Source organism: Vespa crabro, chromosome 22 (genome assembly GCF_910589235.1).
Source record: "Vespa crabro chromosome 22, iyVesCrab1.2, whole genome shotgun sequence".
NCBI classification, from domain to species: Eukaryota; Metazoa; Arthropoda; class Insecta; order Hymenoptera; family Vespidae; genus Vespa; species Vespa crabro.
The window spans coordinates 1,747,501-1,764,721 of record NC_060976.1 but is presented as its reverse complement, the minus strand read 5'-3'; the positions used below and the strand labels follow the sequence as shown (position 1 = coordinate 1,764,721).

The following is a 17,221-nucleotide window of genomic DNA, read 5'->3' as shown; positions in this document are numbered from 1 at the left end:
ACACGAGACGACACCAAGATTTTCTTTTATCGCGTCGAAAGTACATCGAGAAATGTCCGAGTCGCGTAAGCGATCTTCGTACACATTTATCTTTTACCACTCGTTTCCAGTCAGTGACGGCGGCGGCGGCGGCGGCGACAGAGGCGGCGGCGGTGGCAGCGGCAACGACCAAGACTCGTGCGGGAAAAATATAAAGAGGTTTTTTCTATTCTCTTTTAGTTACGCATATATGCCGTTGTTGATGAGTGCGCTTATATCGTTATCGATGGTAGCGCTCTCTGTCGGGAATGTTTCGCGTTTAGAAAGGGAATATGACAACTAGCGCCATTCGATAGGAACGACGGTAAACTATTACTAATATTACTTATAAATTTGATCCTTTGGATGTTTAGCGCCAAAATCTTTGCTCGATGATTGGTTGATTCGACGATTCGTTTAAATCGAATTACGATTGGTTCGTGACGGTACAACGTCACGAACGGCGGTATTTTTTCTTTATAGAAAATTTTCAAATAGATTCGTTTTTGTTCTTTATGATATAATATAATATAATATAATATAATATAATATAATGTAATATAATATAATATAATATAATATAATATAATATAATATAATATATGGATAATATTTTAATTAAAAACATTTTTCTTGCTCTTTTATTCTACCAACAACGGACGTTGAAAATATATCGGCGATCATTGGTACAGTTACTGTACAAAACATATTTATTTAATAATTTATAGATATACGCACACAGTGTACAATATACAAGCCCTAACGCTGTTAAGCGCAGCTCCTACTTTGCAAAATACACTTCTCAACATTCTAATACTTGTATATACAATCACACGTCTTTTTTCCTTAATATCGTTTCATAAAAATGATTTGATCTACTATGAGAAATAAGTCCGCAACCCGAAGTTTCACTCGACAAAAGTCTTTTCAAAATATTTAGTTTTGTCGATAAAATTATCATTGTAGGTTTATAAATGTCGAGGGAAAATTCGGGTAGAATCTGACAATATATGCATCGCATAAAGCATAGAAAGTTAACAAGATCTAGAAATATGCTAGATCCAAAATTTGTATTATCTTGCTTCTTGTACAAAGCTGCATCTATGCGCGCATGATGTATATAGAATTTTGTCAAAAATATTTTATGTACAGTCAGATTATATATATTTGTGTGTGGTGGGTGTAAGTGATGAAAATTATAATGAAAACAAATTTCTATTTAATTAGACATTTAGAAAGTGCGACGGTTTTTTCTTAGATAGAAGATAATATTTGCAGGAAAGACCGTCCCTGATGATTATTGTTGCGCTTTCAAATAAAATAATGTGAAATTATCTATTGATGCGTTTACATGGCAGGTTCGATGATAAGTATGGTATAACAATAATTACAAGTATGTTTACAAAAAAACAAAACAAAAAAAAAAAGAAAAGAAAAGAAAAGAAAGAAACAAAAATACCTTCAACAATTTGACTACATAAATAAATACATACTTGCAATAAAAGGAAAAAATAAACTCAATCGTTAAACGTCATAGATTAAATTACAATAAACACAATGTCAGTCAATATGAAAATAGAAAATCTCGTAATTTAATGAAATTTTAAGGAATGCAATGATCGCAAGTTGCTTTCCGTATTTACTCAATATCTTAATTAGACGTCACATAGTAACAAAATTGTTGTTGTCCAAATGATCAATAATAAACAAAGAAAGCACATTTAATGATAGTGCCCAAATCAATAACATTGTTTGAAATCGATATTAGTTAGCTTTTTGTCATATACTACGTACAATATTTTTAATAACAATATATAATTTTCGCGAAGTTATTTTAATATTTTAAGTGCATAAAACGATGTCGCTGGATTCATATCGATATAAGATATAAAAATGAATAGATAATTGATAAGACGACAACAATTTTGTATCCAATTAAGACGTAGACTTATTTAAAGTATAAACATGATTCCACGAAACGTTGATATCATTTTTGTAAATATCCAATTTACACAAGTTGAATGAAACATTGCTTATATAAAAAACAAAAATTAAAAAAAAATTTGTTAAGCTTTTATATATTTAACATTTACTTAATAACATTAAATTAATGTTGAAAATATATACGCAAAAACTTAATTTGAGGTATATTAAATAGAAAAATTAAATAAGGCATGTTCACAAATGCAATCAGTTTTTTTCAAACAGAGATCTTACGTGATAAAAAATTGTACCATTAATTGTTGAGCATCAACGTAATTTAACAATAAGAAAGATGTTTCTCATTTAAAGATTTATGTTGTTTGTAAAGAACACAAATGTATAAATATTGCAACGAATGATGCATCAACGAATTTTATATATATACGTGTATGTGTGTGTGTGTATATATATATATATACGCATATATATGTATATATTTACACATATATATATGATAAAATATATACATATATGTATATATTTACATACATATGTATATATATATATTTTTTACACATATATGATAAAATATATATATGTATATATTTACATGTATATATATATATATTTTACATATATATGTATATATATGTACTAATATATATATATATATATAATTGATTCATAACGAGACTTTTGTAACTTTTCTATGTAAAAAACATAGTTTTAAATATCTATTCGTGGTCGATATTGTAATCTTAAGGGTGGGTCCCGGAACCTCCATCTTGTCACATATACAAACTTTAAAGTGTGATCCTTACCTAGTAATTCATCATTGCACAAAATATCAATCTGTCAAAGAACAAAAAAAGAAAATGAATGAATAATTAAACAGAGAAACAATTATTTATAATTGTATATAATACTGTAATCAATTGTATACATACATCTCTATATTTTTCCATGCCACTAAGAACCTTTTTGGCAATGAATTTTTTAAGATGCGTAATTGTAGCCTGTGCGGAACATCTGATAAATCTTCGCTTTAAAGTCTTCAAACTAGCATTTATACATTCCAGGCATACATTTACCTGTAATATCATATAGATATATTAACTTTAATTTAGATAATTCAATTTTCTTTTAAATAATATTAATAATAATAATAATAATAATAACCTGTTCGTCAGCTCTATGATAATCTGATTCTGCATGAGCATCTGCAGTTGCTTTCTCTTCTTCTACCTCTGCAGCGTTTGGTAAAATATCCTTGGGACATGGTAAACCTCTCGCTCTATAAAATTCTCTTTCCCTTTTGATTTCACCTAAAAAAAAAAAAAAAAAAAAAAAATTATAATATATGTATTCGTAATATCTATGTAAAAAAAAAAAACCGACGAATAGTTTTAAACATACTTTCTTGAAGATCTGGAACTAATTTGTAAACAATATCTTGCATTGTCCTGTCGAAACTGATATACTGAAGTGGGTGCGATTGATGTATTACTATTTGACATGTTGGACACGTATGTTTTTCTTCCAAATGTTTGACCAAACAACTTTTGCAAAATGTATGTAAGCATTCTGTTACTGTAGTAGCATCTATTAAATAACCACGGCATATCTTGCAAGTTATATGACTGTTCAAAGTTTTTAATTTTATTCTTCTTTCCATGGCACCGATAATTCACCATTTACCAAACGAATATTGTCACCTATGGAGATAATAAATATCGTGAAAAATAATTAATAATAATAAATAATTAAAATCATTTTTAATTGAAATGATTTTAATATATGATCGATAATATTGATCGAAATGATACTCATTGGACGATCCAATTTTGACCAATATCTGATATCATGAAATATTACATGAGGAATGATATTGTGTATATAAAAAAAAAAATATATATATATATATATATATTGTTTGAATCGTTATTAAGTATAAATAATGATAACGATCGGTTTGATGTACTTACATTACTTAGAAATGTCTGAAAAGTGGACTTATCAGGAGTTAACCTCGATTTCGAATTTATGAGGGCACACTATTTCGATTACTTGTTATGAAAATTTGTTAATAGTAATACGTATCATTGGTTGCATTATGTTTTTGTCAAAAAGGAAGATTATAATTTATAGGTTAAAACTAAATGTTCCAATGAAAATCGGATTAAAAACAACTTAGTGTGAATGTGGCTGATGACAACAAAACGAATCGACAATGGCGCCACCTACGATTCTGCGCGTAAGATTTTTCTGGAATACCACGCGGTTCTTAGATTCGGTAAGAATAAAAGGAAAAAAGAAGTAAAGAAAAGAAAGGAAAAGAAAAAGAAAAAAAGAAAAACGAAAAAAATAGAGGAAGAACGATAAAAAGAAAGGTAAAAAGAATCAATAATAAAATACATTTGAAAAGAATAAAAAAGAAAAAAAAGAAGAAAACGAACGATTACAATTTAAATAATCATTACAAAGTATATTATCGAGAATGAATTATCATTAATACTTCGTAAGATCCGCTACCATGTTATAATTTAAAATTTTAATTCTCTTACATTCATTTAATTTTTCATAATAATAAGTTTGACATTGAAAAATTATAATATTATTTTCTTCGAAAATAATTCATACGATACGATCAATATTCCTATGAATAAAATAATATTTATAAATATACTCTATATGTAATAATAATTAACTGTCATCGAAAAACATATATATATATATATATATGTATATAGATATACATAATAACGAACTTTCTTTGTATCACGTTGTAGTTCGTCGACTTGAATTAACGCCATCTTCAATAATTACAGTTGGCGCCTAATGTCATCGTTGTACAAAGTGTGTCATACTCGAGTAATGTTGTACGCGAGTTAACAAAGCCGTCATTCTGTAATAATAGGTAATTGTTTTAATTGATTTCTTAATAATGATCATTTTATTATTGTCGTATTTATTAAATATATTATTTTACGATTAAATATATAACTCGGGAAAAATAATGAATGACGATGAATGATCCTACGAATTGGTGGTAGTGGATTTTTTTTTTCTTTTTTTTTTTTTTTTTTTCTTTTGGAAATTCATCACTTTTCAATTAGTATTTCACGGCAACAATTTATTCAACGTTTCTAATACATATTATCCAATGTTTCAGCCTTTTTTTTTCTTTTTTTTTTTTTTTCGACTTCGTCGTCTACGAGCAAACTGATTGCTCATTTTTTCATCGATGGGAAGATAAATATATATATATATATATATATATATTTATATATATATCATTAATTTCTGTGGGATCAGAAAGAAGATAAAGGAACGAAGGTAAAGATCATCAATGCCATCTATGATTGTCGTCCAAAAGTAGTAAGTGATTACTCTTAGAAAATATTTTTAATCTTTTTCTTTTTCCCCTATTCTCTATTTAATTTCCTTCTATTTTCAAAGAGATCTCAACGATGTTTTTCTTTTTTCTCCTTTTTTCATATACATAAAATATCGTTCAAATTATTCTTTCGTTGATATACACGATTATATTATAAATCAAGGCTCGATTGAATATCTCATTTGAATTAGAAACGATAGAAGTGAAAAAAAATATATATATATATATATGTATATATATAGACATATATTAAAAAATATTTTCTCTGTGATTTCGTTTAGTATCAAATATATTTTAAGATTATGAAATAAAATTCACGACTTTTGTTTGTATCAGCTTTATTTTCTAGTTTTTTCTTTTTCTTTCTTTTTTTTTTTTTTTAATTTTTTTTATTTATTTATTTATTTATTTTTTTCTTTTATGAAACATTCTGTATTATTTTTAATTAATTAGATTCTTTTTTTTTTTCTTTTTAATCGATTATCCTTCAGAAAATCATTAAACGGTTATAGATTTAAAATTAATAATCAATGAGATATTAATGCGTTAAATATTTTATATAAATATAATATAGTAGTAATGATTTTAATGGCAATTGAAATTTACAAAATACCTTATGTAATATCTCTGATATTTAACAAAATGTACGAAGAAATATAATTGAAAGATATCGATTTGTACGTATTTGTAGAAAATTTATTGAAATTTATTATTCTTTTTATTTTTGTTATTATAAATTAATATCAAAGCATTTGCTTTTCGATTAACAATCCTTAGGTAAGGCAGTAACAGAAAAATTTATTTATTAACAATCGTTTTGTACGTTCTTCATTATTTTTTCTTTTTTATTTTTTTTTCTTTTATGGCCCTCTTAAAAATAAATCTAAATGTAAACGTAAATGTAACTATGAACGTTCGATAATACATTTTTAAGTGTAAAGTATAATCGATTAAAGTATCTAATTAATCGAGAACAATACAGAATGTTCCGTAAGGAAAAAAAAAAAAAAGATAAAGAAAAAGAAAAACTAAAAATCATTAACGCTCCCAATTTGTCCGGAAGTCGATTGTATTTTTTTTCATACTCTATTAAATATTTGACACGTGAAATTATTTAAAACTTTTCTTTTATATATATATATATATATATATATATATATATATATTTTTTTTTTTTTTATATGAAAATTTATATAGAATTTATATTTAAACGAAAAATTATTATATTATATATATAATATATATATAATATATATATTTATATATATATATATATATGTATGTATATATTTTCTTTTTATATATTAAACTGAATTTTAATTTATGATCAACCTGTATTGCTTTAAGAGAGATCGATAATTTTTCTTATTTTAAAAGATACAAATTACTATAATATAAATACGAAAGAAATTTAATTCATCTAAGTACCACAGTTATTGTTATATGAACAATTATAATTAATATAAAAAAAATCTTATATTAAACCAATACATCTACATACACGTAAGATATAATCTAACAAAATGATTTTGAAAAGATTTTCAAAGGATCGAAGTATTGATTTGCAAGAAATAAAGATGAAAAAAGAATAGTAAGAAAAAAAGAAAAAAAAAAAAAAAAAAGAAAAAGAAAACCAAAAAGAAAGGAAAAAAGACATTCTCGTGACTAATTAAAGTTATAATCAATTTCATTTTTGATTAATTAAACTGTCCGATTACGCTGCAATAGGTTTAATCACGTATATTCAATTGCTATAGGGGAAAAATCCGTGCGACAAAATTGATTTCATTTATTTCATATGAAAACTCACGTTTACAATGATTATTCCTTTACACATAATATACATTACGTCCCTATTATCCCTTAGGTAAATGCTCTATTATTTATTACCATTCGGCTAAATCCTTTAACACCGGTATAAGCCGTTTAAATAATGGATTCGATTACAATATGTACAATATTTCGAATTAAAAAAAGGAGGAGTAAGAAAACGAGAGAAACAAGAAAAGAAAAAAAAGAAGAAGAAAAGAAATCGCGGACGTATTCGGCTGTACACACATACACAGATGCACACAGACGCACACGCGTACACACATACACACACACACACACACACACACACAACACTTTTATCGTACTTTTATTTATTTGTTTATTTATTTGTTTTCTCTCTTTTTTCTCTTTCTTCCGTTTCTTCTTCTTCTTCTTCTTCTTCTTCGAAGAATTTTCATCGATTTCTTACGGTGTTTTTTTTCCCCCCCTAAAAAACCGCGCTTAACGTTGTTGCGCGGGTGTGAGAGGTGGGGGGTAGATCGCGCACGCGCACGCATCAATAAAAAATAAAAACGGGTCATTAGTGTCTACGTAAGGGTGTGTTTATCGAAAAAAAAAAGAAAAAAAAAAAAAAAGAAAAAAAAAAGAAAGAAAAAGAAAAATACACGGCAATGTAAGAGGAATAAATTATATCCAAATTGAACTTAACATAAATACATATACATACATAACGTACTTACATACACAGCTTTAGTGCATTGATTATTTAATATGCACTTTTGATCGTTCAGTTTTCTCTCTCTCTCTCTCTCTTATTTTCTGTATTTTTCTCTCTTGTTTTTTTTTTTTTTTTTTTTTTTTTTTTTTATATTTTAACGATACTACATTACGTAATTACGTACGTAATAACGTGATCTTTCGTTCGTTCGTACTTGTATATTAGTTTTTTTTTTTTTTTTTTTTTTTCACGTCGAGTTTACGTTCGTAAAAGAGATACGGACTCTTTTAATGAATTTAAAACGACTATTATGTTACAAAAGGAAAAAAAAAAAAAGGAAAAAAAGACGTACAAATTAAGGAAGAAAAAAAAATTGACTAGCTATAAACACAATATCATGCACCTAGCAGTGTCCCCACGTTATTCGGTCATCTTACAAGATGCCTTATTTATTATACACACACACATACTCTTTCTCTCTCTCTCTCTCTCTCTCTCTCTCTCTCTCTCTCTAGCTCTATCTTTTTCTCACTTTTTCTCTTTCGCTGTACAATCTTCGTCGATTCGGGCGGCTTATTTGTGGGCGTCCATCGAAAGCCATTTTTTTCCTTCGTTGTTCGTTTTTTATTTTTTTTTGTCTTCTTTTTTAACGTGTGTTTGTTTTTGTTTTTTTTTTTTTTGAATTTTTGTATTTTTGTATTTTTTTTTGAATATTTTCTTGGTTTTTTTTTTCAATGCGTTTTTCTCTCTCTCTCTCTCTCTCTCTCTCCCTCTCTCTTTCTTTCTCTATCTTTCAACAAGGCACGCGTTCATGGCACGAAACAATAAAGAACGTAGAAAAATTGATTCGCCGGCTCTCGACTCGCCCCATACAAAAGTAATTACAATGTATGTACTTAATTACATACCCATTTACTTTATTTATTTCCACGATTTCCCTTGGGCTCGATTTATCTATAGATAATATGGTATACGCTCTATTATAGATCAATACTGATTTGCATTATTTGGCGTGCTCATATTTTTTTTTTTTTTTTTTTAATTATCAGTCGTTTACGCTCTCGCAATTGTTCATTTTATTTTATTTTATTTCATTTAATTTCACTTTTTTTTTTTTTTTTTTTTTTTATTTATTTTTATTCATTTTTTTTATCTTTTTCTTTTCTTTTCACTTTTTTTGGTTTTGTCAAAAGTCGAGGTTAGATATCCTCGTCTTCGATAAACGTCGCAGCTTTCATAGCATGCGCGGAGCTCTTTTCTTTCTTTTTTTTTTTTTTCTCTTTCTTCCTTTATGCGTGTCAGCCTTAATCGAAAAGATTTTATAACAGGTACGGAAATTGTTCGCCGGTTTCATCGTCCTCGGCATCATCGCTCGATTCTTGACTGGACGGTGGTGTATCCAATTGGGGTAAACCGAGATCTAAATATTCCTGAAAGATATATTTGTAAATATTTATTGATAATTCATTAACGTGAAGGATTAATAAGTCGAATTAATAAGCGGTTTTGATAGAACATCGATTTTAAAATTTAGAGAATGAAATACAACGCGACGTATAACGCGATACTTAACACAATTTCGTATGTAATACGAATATTATAATTCAGATAATAATTCTCATTTAATGCGATACTTAAACAACTCAATTTCGCATATAACATGATTTTGAAATTCAAGTAATAAATTTTGTTTAACACGGTATTTTAAGTAACGTAGATTTTTTTTTTTTATATGTAATATATATATATATATATATATATATATATATATATATACATCAATATATATATACAACATGATCTTGAAATTCAGGTAATGAAATTCGCATAACATAGTACGGTAGTTAAATAGCGCTATTTCAATATAACATAATCTTGAAATTCAAGCAATAATCCTGGTATAATGTGACATTTACATGGAATGGAATATCAACTTTATATGAGAATTGCTTGTACATCGAATGTTACTTCTACGACGTTTCAATCGTTTAATCAATAATCATGTTTACCTCGTTAGCCGTTATCGTTAATATCCTATCGAGATCTTCGACCAATTCACCGAACATCGGCCTTTCGTTTGGTTGATAGCTCCAACAGTCTCTCATGAGCATGTATCTGTGATAATGATTATATATATATATGATTATATATATATGTATATATATATATATATATATATATGATATACAAAGAGAGAGAAAGAGAGAGAGAGAGAGAATATTTAGATGTATATATATACACATAAAATTAAAAGAGAAAAAGAGATATTGTATTTACATTTCGATCGAGCAACACGGCGGTTTTTCCATCCTGTGTCCCGTCCTCAGCAATTGAAAAAGTTTCTCGACCGAGGGTACGGATGGATATGGTGTGCCACCCAGCGTCATTATTTCCCACAGCAGTATGCCGTACGACCATCTGAAAAACATCGTTTGTTCTAAACGAATGTCGCCGTCTAACAACGGATAAAAATTACATGGAGGGAAGGTAAATGGTTGATAATAAGAAAAAAGCTTACACGTCGGACTGAGTGGTATATACCCGATGAAAAAGAGCCTCCGGTGCCATCCATTTAACAGGCAACCTGCCGTCGGTCGTTTTTCTATAGTAATCGTGACAGTGTATGTCCCTTGCAAGACCGAAGTCAGCGATCTTGAGGATATATTCGTCGCTAACGAGAACATTTCGTGCTGCTAGATCTCTGTGTATACATCTTCTACTAGCAAGATATTCCATTCCTCGTGCAACTTGATAAGCAAACGACACTAAATCCTTTTGTGTTAGGGTCTTTCGTTCCTTTTCTTCTTGACCGATCGTTGGCTCATAACCGGAAGAGGATGGACGATGATCGCGAAGGAAATCTCGAAGATTACCGTGAGGTGCAAATTCAACAACAACGTAAAGTGGTCCACCCTGTGTACACGCACCCAATAGGTTTATTATGTTAACGTGTTTGCCGATCATCTTCATCATCTCCATCTCAGATACAAGATCCATCATCTCGGCGTCCGTGTGACCCTCTAATAATAATAATAATAATAATAATAATAATAATAATAATAATAATAATAATAATAATAATAATAATAATAATTTAAAGATAATAAAATAATAAAATAGATTGTTTCGAGTTAAAATTTAATCTGACTTATATTTCTTTCTGGGTCTGGAATGGTGATACGTCGAGTTATCAGATATATATATATATATATATGTATATATATATATATGTATGTATGTACGTATATACATACCCTTTAACATTTTGACGGCAACGACGTTAGGTATACCAGGTTTCCCGGTATTGGTTTGCGCTCTGATGACCTTCCCAAAGGCACCTTCACCAAGTGTATTGCCCAAGGTCAATTGTTCTCGCGGCAATTCCCAAGCGCTATCAAGCGGCAATTCGTACTCTGATATACTACCGCCATTACTGTCCTCCGTAGTTACCGTAGACTTTTGCTTTTCTATCTTGACCACTGGCATTAATAATGGTTCCTGTACGTTCTGGGCGTTAACCAATTTCTGCTTTTCAACTATAACCTTTTTTGTCCATTGGGTTACAACCGCAGCACGTGCAGTTTCTATAGCCAATAGTTTCTTCATCTTCTCGCGTTTCAAACGATGAAATATGTAGATCACTACGACGACACCAACGGCAAAGAATACGCATAGTACTGCAGCCAAAACGTTAACCAGGATTTGCGGCCTCGCTGCAAGCGGTACACGATGCTCCTCCAACGCTAATAAAAACACGCATATATATATATACATATATATATATACAACGCTAAATTATATATATATATATATAATTTTTTTTTTGTCATTCTTTCACCTAAATCATCCTCGATAAAGTTTACGCTTCGTAGGAAAGTTTCTTTTCTTGTGAAAAAAAAATATATATATATATCTATACATATATATAAATAAATAAGGAAAAATAAACAAACAAAATTTCACCCGACTTTTTCTCTCTTTGTTATTCTCTCTCTCTCTCTCTCTCTCTCTTTCTCTCTCTCTCTCTCTCTCTCAATCACTCTCCCTCTCTCACTCTCCCTCTCTCACGTAAGAAAAATTCGATTCTTGTTTTTTCATATATAACAACGACGAACGAAGGAGGAGGAGTGTTATGGTATTTTGAAATGATACGAACGATATTAATGGTTTTTTTTCTTTTTTTTTTTTTTTTTTTTGCTTTAGCTCAAAAAGCATAATGCGTATCTTTATTTATATATATATATATATAGCGAAAAGAAGTACATCGTTAATACTTTTGTCGTCGAATAGAGCACAGAGTTACTATGTTGTTTTTTTTTCTCTTTTCTGTTTTTCTTTTTTCTTTTTTTTTCTTTTTTTGTTTATATATATATATATATATATATATATATATATATATATTCCCTCTATATACTATACCTATATATATGTACAATACACATATAAGGAAACTAAATAAGATCAAACGAAAGCGTAGCGTGTTTTTCTTGATCGACGGTATTTACGATATCCCCGGGTCCTTCGAGTTGTTGATGATTATAGTAATCGTATGGTTGAACGTTAATCGTTGTTGACAGGGACAGTCGTTCTATTGAACCCTCGTAGAGGACACGATTAATCAGGTTCTCAGCATAAAGACGTTGCTCCGGCTTCATTTTACGTAACTTTGCCAGGACGAAGTTTATGAAGAATCGATAAACCTCCACCTCCTCCTTCCCCATCAACTCCTCATTGTCATCGTCATTATTATCATCATCATCATCATCATCATCATTATCATTATTATCATCCACCTCTTCCTCTTCCTTTTTCTCTTCATCTTCCATCTTTATCTCCTCCTTCTTCTCTTCATCTTCTACTTTTCCCTCCTCCCCTTTCTCGTTCTCTTTATTCTTCTTCTTCTTCTTCTTCTTCTTCTTCTCCTCCTCCTCCTCCTCCTCCTCCTCCTCTTTATCCTTCTCCTTCTCCTTCTCCTCTTTCTCCTCCTCCTTCTTCTTCTTCTTCCTTTTCTTCTTTTTCGATATTCCGTCGCACGTTGTCAACAACAACGTCGCTTTTCCTTTATTTTCGATCATTTCTTCAAGATTATATTCCTCATTATTCCTTCCATTGATATTATCCCTCGTCGATTTTACGTCCGTATTCTTTTTCTTAATCGTATCCTTCCTTTCCATCTTGTTCTTCTCTCATAAAAAATAATGATGTTCATGTTAAAAATGTCTTCGTTAAAAATTACGATTATAAATATATCGTATAGGATTTTTTTTTGTAAATAATTAAATTCTATTTTGTGTATGCATATACGCATGTACATATATATATATATATATATTCATACATGTATGCACATATGTATTCAGATATGTATGTGCAATGTTTGTGTGTATGTGTGCGTGTGCATGTTTGCATATATATATATATATATATATATATATATTTAATATTCGAAGTGAAATAATTTTTAAATAATTCCAAAACTATGGTTAAGATCTTATTAACTCGAATTTAACGAGTACTTACCATTTCAACGTTTAGGGACTTTTCCTCTAAGGTCACATTATATTTTCGCGCACCTCCATCTTGATTTTCAACAACTCCGTCCAACGATTCTCGCGATATTTCTTTATCTGCGATTCAGAACAGCACTCGATCAACAATACCACCGTCTTTATCGTATATCGATATTGTGTTAAAGCATGTATCAAGCTTATAACGTTATTACACTCGAAAGAGAGAGAGAGAGAGAGAGAGAGAGAGAAGAGAGAGACAGACAGAGCGAGAGAGAGCAAGAGAGAGAGAGAGCGAGAGAGAGGAATGAAAAAAAAAAAGAAATTATGCGGAAAACACGACATCATAGATGATTAAATGCTAGAGCTTAATAATGAATAGATTTAATCTGATTTTAATAAATAATTTGTTATGCTTCTAATGCAACGTGCGATTTCATTTTAATATTAGAAAAAATAATGTTCTCTTTTATTTATTTTTTTTGTTTTCTCTTTCTTTACGTAACAAGGACGATACATGCCCTCTACTTGGGAAAAACGTTCTCAAAGCAATTCAATCGTCCTTTCATATGTGATTTCGTAATGACAACAAACAAACGAAGAAAATAAGAAGAAGAAGAAGAAGAAGAAAAAAAAAAAGAAGCGTATAAATTTTTTCAAATTCGCCGAGATATTGCGAGGAGAAAATTTCGTCATACGTTATATTGAACGTTAATGTATGCATCCATGGATATATGCATGTATGTATGTGATATTTCGTAGTGCTTTTAAAAGACCATAACTGGTAGAACATTGATAAGTAATTAAATAAATAAGTAAGTAAGTAAGTAAGTAAGTAAGTAAGTAAGTAAGTAAGTAAGTAAGTAAGTAAGTAAGTAAGTACGCATATATGCGCTCGCACGAGGTCGGCGCGTTAAAGTCACGTAGATACATAGGTAATTACAAATGTTCACGTAAATGGTAAATGGGACACGACGAAAAAGTCTCAAGAATTTAAAGAGTCGTTTAGCTGTAGAGTCTTAGAGAGACATTGTTGGCTAATTTATATATCTATCTATCTATCTATCTATCTATCTATCTATCTAAGTGATATATATATAAAAAAAAATTTATATATATATATGTATATATATATATATATATATATATCCCGTCGATACTCACTTTCGACGACTCGTAGATAGGCACTGCTAAATGTCTCCCCTAATGTATTTTGGGCTATACAGGTATACCATCCTTCGTCTTTTTCGGTGACGTTGTAGAGCTTCAATACTTCAGGATTTTCAGCGATACCAGCCTAAATAGCGAGAAACAAGATTTAAGATCGTTAAATTTAAACACGTTAATTTTTATTACTTACGAGGTCGTTTATCGTTCTCGTAACGTTTCTTTCTTTCTTTCTTTTCTTTTCTTTTCTTTTTTTTTTTTTTCTTTCTTTTCGTTTAAATGAAATTAAACGATATTACAAATGTTTTTCTCCGAAGTATAGGTTACATTACCAATTAGCAATTTACATTGTTAAAAAAAGTTCGTGTATGTATTCATATATGTATGTATGTATGTATGTATGTATGTATGTATATATGTATGTATATATGTATGCATGTATGTATGTATATACGTATGTAACATGCGAAGCTCGTGCTTTTGGGAAGAGGATAGAAAAAGTGGATCCACCTAGATAAATAAGATATAGTGCCAGTGCAATCATTTAGAAATAATGAAAAGATAGTTAATGTTATAAGGGACATGCGATTTTTGTTAGTATATCTGCTGCGTGCCCACCTTGACCTCCACCCGGACAGTCTGATTCGTTTTGTTGACGGTATCGAAAGATGTATGACAACCGTGATACCATTCGAGATGACGATGGGCATCCGAGAGGACCTCACATGTCATACTAGCGTTGCTTCCTAGGAGTACAGTTGTGTTTCGTGGGGGTCGCGTCAGGATCGGTCGGTGCCTCACGGTCTCTATAGGGGGGTCATAAAAAATAAGAGATACCCAAAACCACCCTAAATTTCTTACTTTCTTTCTTTCTTCCTTCCTTTCTTCCTTTCTTTCTTTCTTTCTTTCTTTCTTTTCTTAAACCAGTTTCAAGCGAACAAAAAAAGACAAAAAAAAAAAAAGAAATCACGAAAAGGAATAAAGAGAAGAAAAGGGGAAAGAGATGTAGAAAAGTGATTGCAAGTTGTTGTTGTTGTTGTTGTTGGTGCGAGAGTTAAAAGTTAAGAACGTCCTTGTTCCAATACAATACGTGTTTTTTTTTTTTTTTTTTTTTTGTCAGAGCATGTGCGAGTGCGAGAAAGAAAATAGAATAGATAATATAGAGAAAGAGAGTATGTGCTTCCATCACCACAGATATTATTAGAATACAAAAGGATAATCTGGTGTGCATGAATATTTTTTTCTTGGTTTTCTTTTTTCTTTTCTTTTTCAGTTCCCTTTCATTTTTTTTTTTTCCCTATTACGTTCGATAGAATAATAAAAAGGAAAAGATCCCGCATATATGACAGCTACAAAGCCATTCATATCCCATTCCCAGAACCTCCACCAGTATCATACCGCACGAAAATTACGAGCGGTTGTACCTGGAGCAAGGTCCCTTTTGGTGTGTCCTCCTGATCGCCGGGATATTCGGCTACCTTGACCCATTGTATGTAAGGTTCAAGGTCCGACACGATTGGACACTTGAATATCACGCTACTGTTCACCAATGCAGTCACGTTCTTCGGAAAGTCCTCGTTGATGTACGGCTTGTGCGGGAAACGCTCTATATAGGTTAACGATTGCACTGAATACGCGATATTTTTTTTTTCTTTCTTTCTTTCTTTCTTTTTTCTTTCTTTTTTATTTTTTTTTAATTAATTAATTTATTTATTTATTTATTAATTTTTTTTTGTTTATACCATTGTTTCAGTTATGATCGTCGGCCGATATTTTTTTCGCTTTTTTTTTCGCTTTGTTTTTATTTTTATTTTTTTTTTTTTCTTAAGTTGTTTTCTTTTTTTTTTTTCTTTTTTTTGTTCGTTTTTGTTCGACAGCACCGATAATAGTAGAACGCAAATCTAAATATTCTATTTTTTGAGACCTATTTTAATCGTATCTATGAGTTATCGCAGACTTTTATTTATTTATTTATTTTTTTTTTGTCTTAAATTATTTTGTTTTTTTTTTTTTTTTTTCCTTTGTTCGACAGCACCGATAATACTAAAACGAGAACCTGAATGCAGCGCATTAATCGTACGTAAGAGTTATCGCGGATTTACTTTTATTTTTTCATTTTTTTTTTTTTTTTTTTTTTTTTTTTTTTTTTTTTTTTTTTGATAGACCAAAAGAGAAACGTTTAAAACAGGAATTGCGAATTGGAATAGTTATTACGTAAAATTTGTTCTCACCTATAATGTCGACCTTGAACGTATGATTTATGCAACCGAGATGATTGCAGACGATGCAAGTATAGTTTCCACTGTCATCGGGCACGAGGTCTTCCAGTCTTAATGTCCATTTTGTTTTGATCATTGTACCAAGAGATCTCTTAGGTTCTTCGTTGTTTTTCAACCAGGTAATGTTAGGCCTAGGATTACCGACGCTTGGACATTTAAGTCGTAACATATTTCCAGCAGGTTTTACGATACTTCCATGCATCTCGTCGCTTTTGTTGAAAGAAGGCGGACGATCGGGTAAAGTTTTGTTATGTTCCCCTGCCATTTCGTTTTCACCTTTATCGTTGTCCAATTCTACGTCAGATTTCTCGCTGTCCAAATGCAACGAACGCGTCTCAGGTAGATCTAGAAAATATATGTATGAGATTTAAATAGTCCCCTCCTTCCTCCATAACATTTCAAATTTTATAACTTTTGATATTAATAAATAAAACTTTAA

General features: G+C 30.0%; 2 protein-coding genes across 4 annotated transcripts in view; both read right to left on the bottom strand.

Annotated features, from left to right (window-relative positions):
- Window positions 1-2,567: 2,567 nt before the first annotated feature.
- On the bottom strand, window positions 2,568-4,199 carry LOC124431660 (polycomb group RING finger protein 3). Its single transcript, XM_046979809.1, has 5 exons — window positions 3,927-4,199; window positions 3,358-3,656; window positions 3,121-3,266; window positions 2,889-3,032; window positions 2,568-2,793 (listed from the first exon to the last, which is right to left on the bottom strand). The coding sequence occupies exons 2-5, from the start codon at window positions 3,614-3,616 to the stop codon at window positions 2,668-2,670; spliced, it is 675 nt and encodes a 224-aa protein (XP_046835765.1). The 5' UTR covers window positions 3,617-3,656; window positions 3,927-4,199; the 3' UTR covers window positions 2,568-2,667.
- A 4,636-nt stretch (window positions 4,200-8,835) lies between these two features.
- The window catches only part of LOC124431604 (fibroblast growth factor receptor homolog 1-like), a 33,416-nt gene continuing 25,030 nt past the window's right edge, over window positions 8,836-17,221 (bottom strand). For 2 of the 3 annotated variants that reach the window (XM_046979695.1, XM_046979697.1), the window contains 8 exons: window positions 16,735-17,127; window positions 15,122-15,309; window positions 14,501-14,633; window positions 11,084-11,572; window positions 10,348-10,849; window positions 10,107-10,247; window positions 9,839-9,944; window positions 8,836-9,259 (listed from right to left, as the gene is read on the bottom strand). In XM_046979695.1, the coding sequence (XP_046835651.1) occupies window positions 9,149-9,259; window positions 9,839-9,944; window positions 10,107-10,247; window positions 10,348-10,849; window positions 11,084-11,572; window positions 14,501-14,633; window positions 15,122-15,309; window positions 16,735-17,127 (2,063 nt within the window). In that variant the 3' untranslated portion in view covers window positions 8,836-9,148. Of the gene's footprint in view, window positions 9,260-9,838; window positions 9,945-10,106; window positions 10,248-10,347; window positions 10,850-11,083; window positions 11,573-14,500; window positions 14,634-15,121; window positions 15,310-15,927; window positions 16,110-16,734; window positions 17,128-17,221 lie in introns of all 3 variants that reach the window. The other variant, XM_046979696.1, reaches the window with a different exon arrangement.

Excerpts from the sequence above, each read along its gene's own strand:
- LOC124431660 (XM_046979809.1), bottom strand. The coding sequence starts at position 3,616 with ATGGAAAGAAGAATAAAATTAAAAACTTTGAACAGTCATATAACTTGC. Across the intron at positions 3,267-3,357 it reads AGTTCCAGATCTTCAAGAAA|GTGAAATCAAAAGGGAAAGA; the intron begins GTATGTTTAAAA and ends TTTTTTTTTTAG. Across the intron at positions 2,794-2,888 it reads GCATGGAAAAATATAGAGAT|ATTGATATTTTGTGCAATGA; the intron begins GTATGTATACAA and ends GTTCTTTGACAG.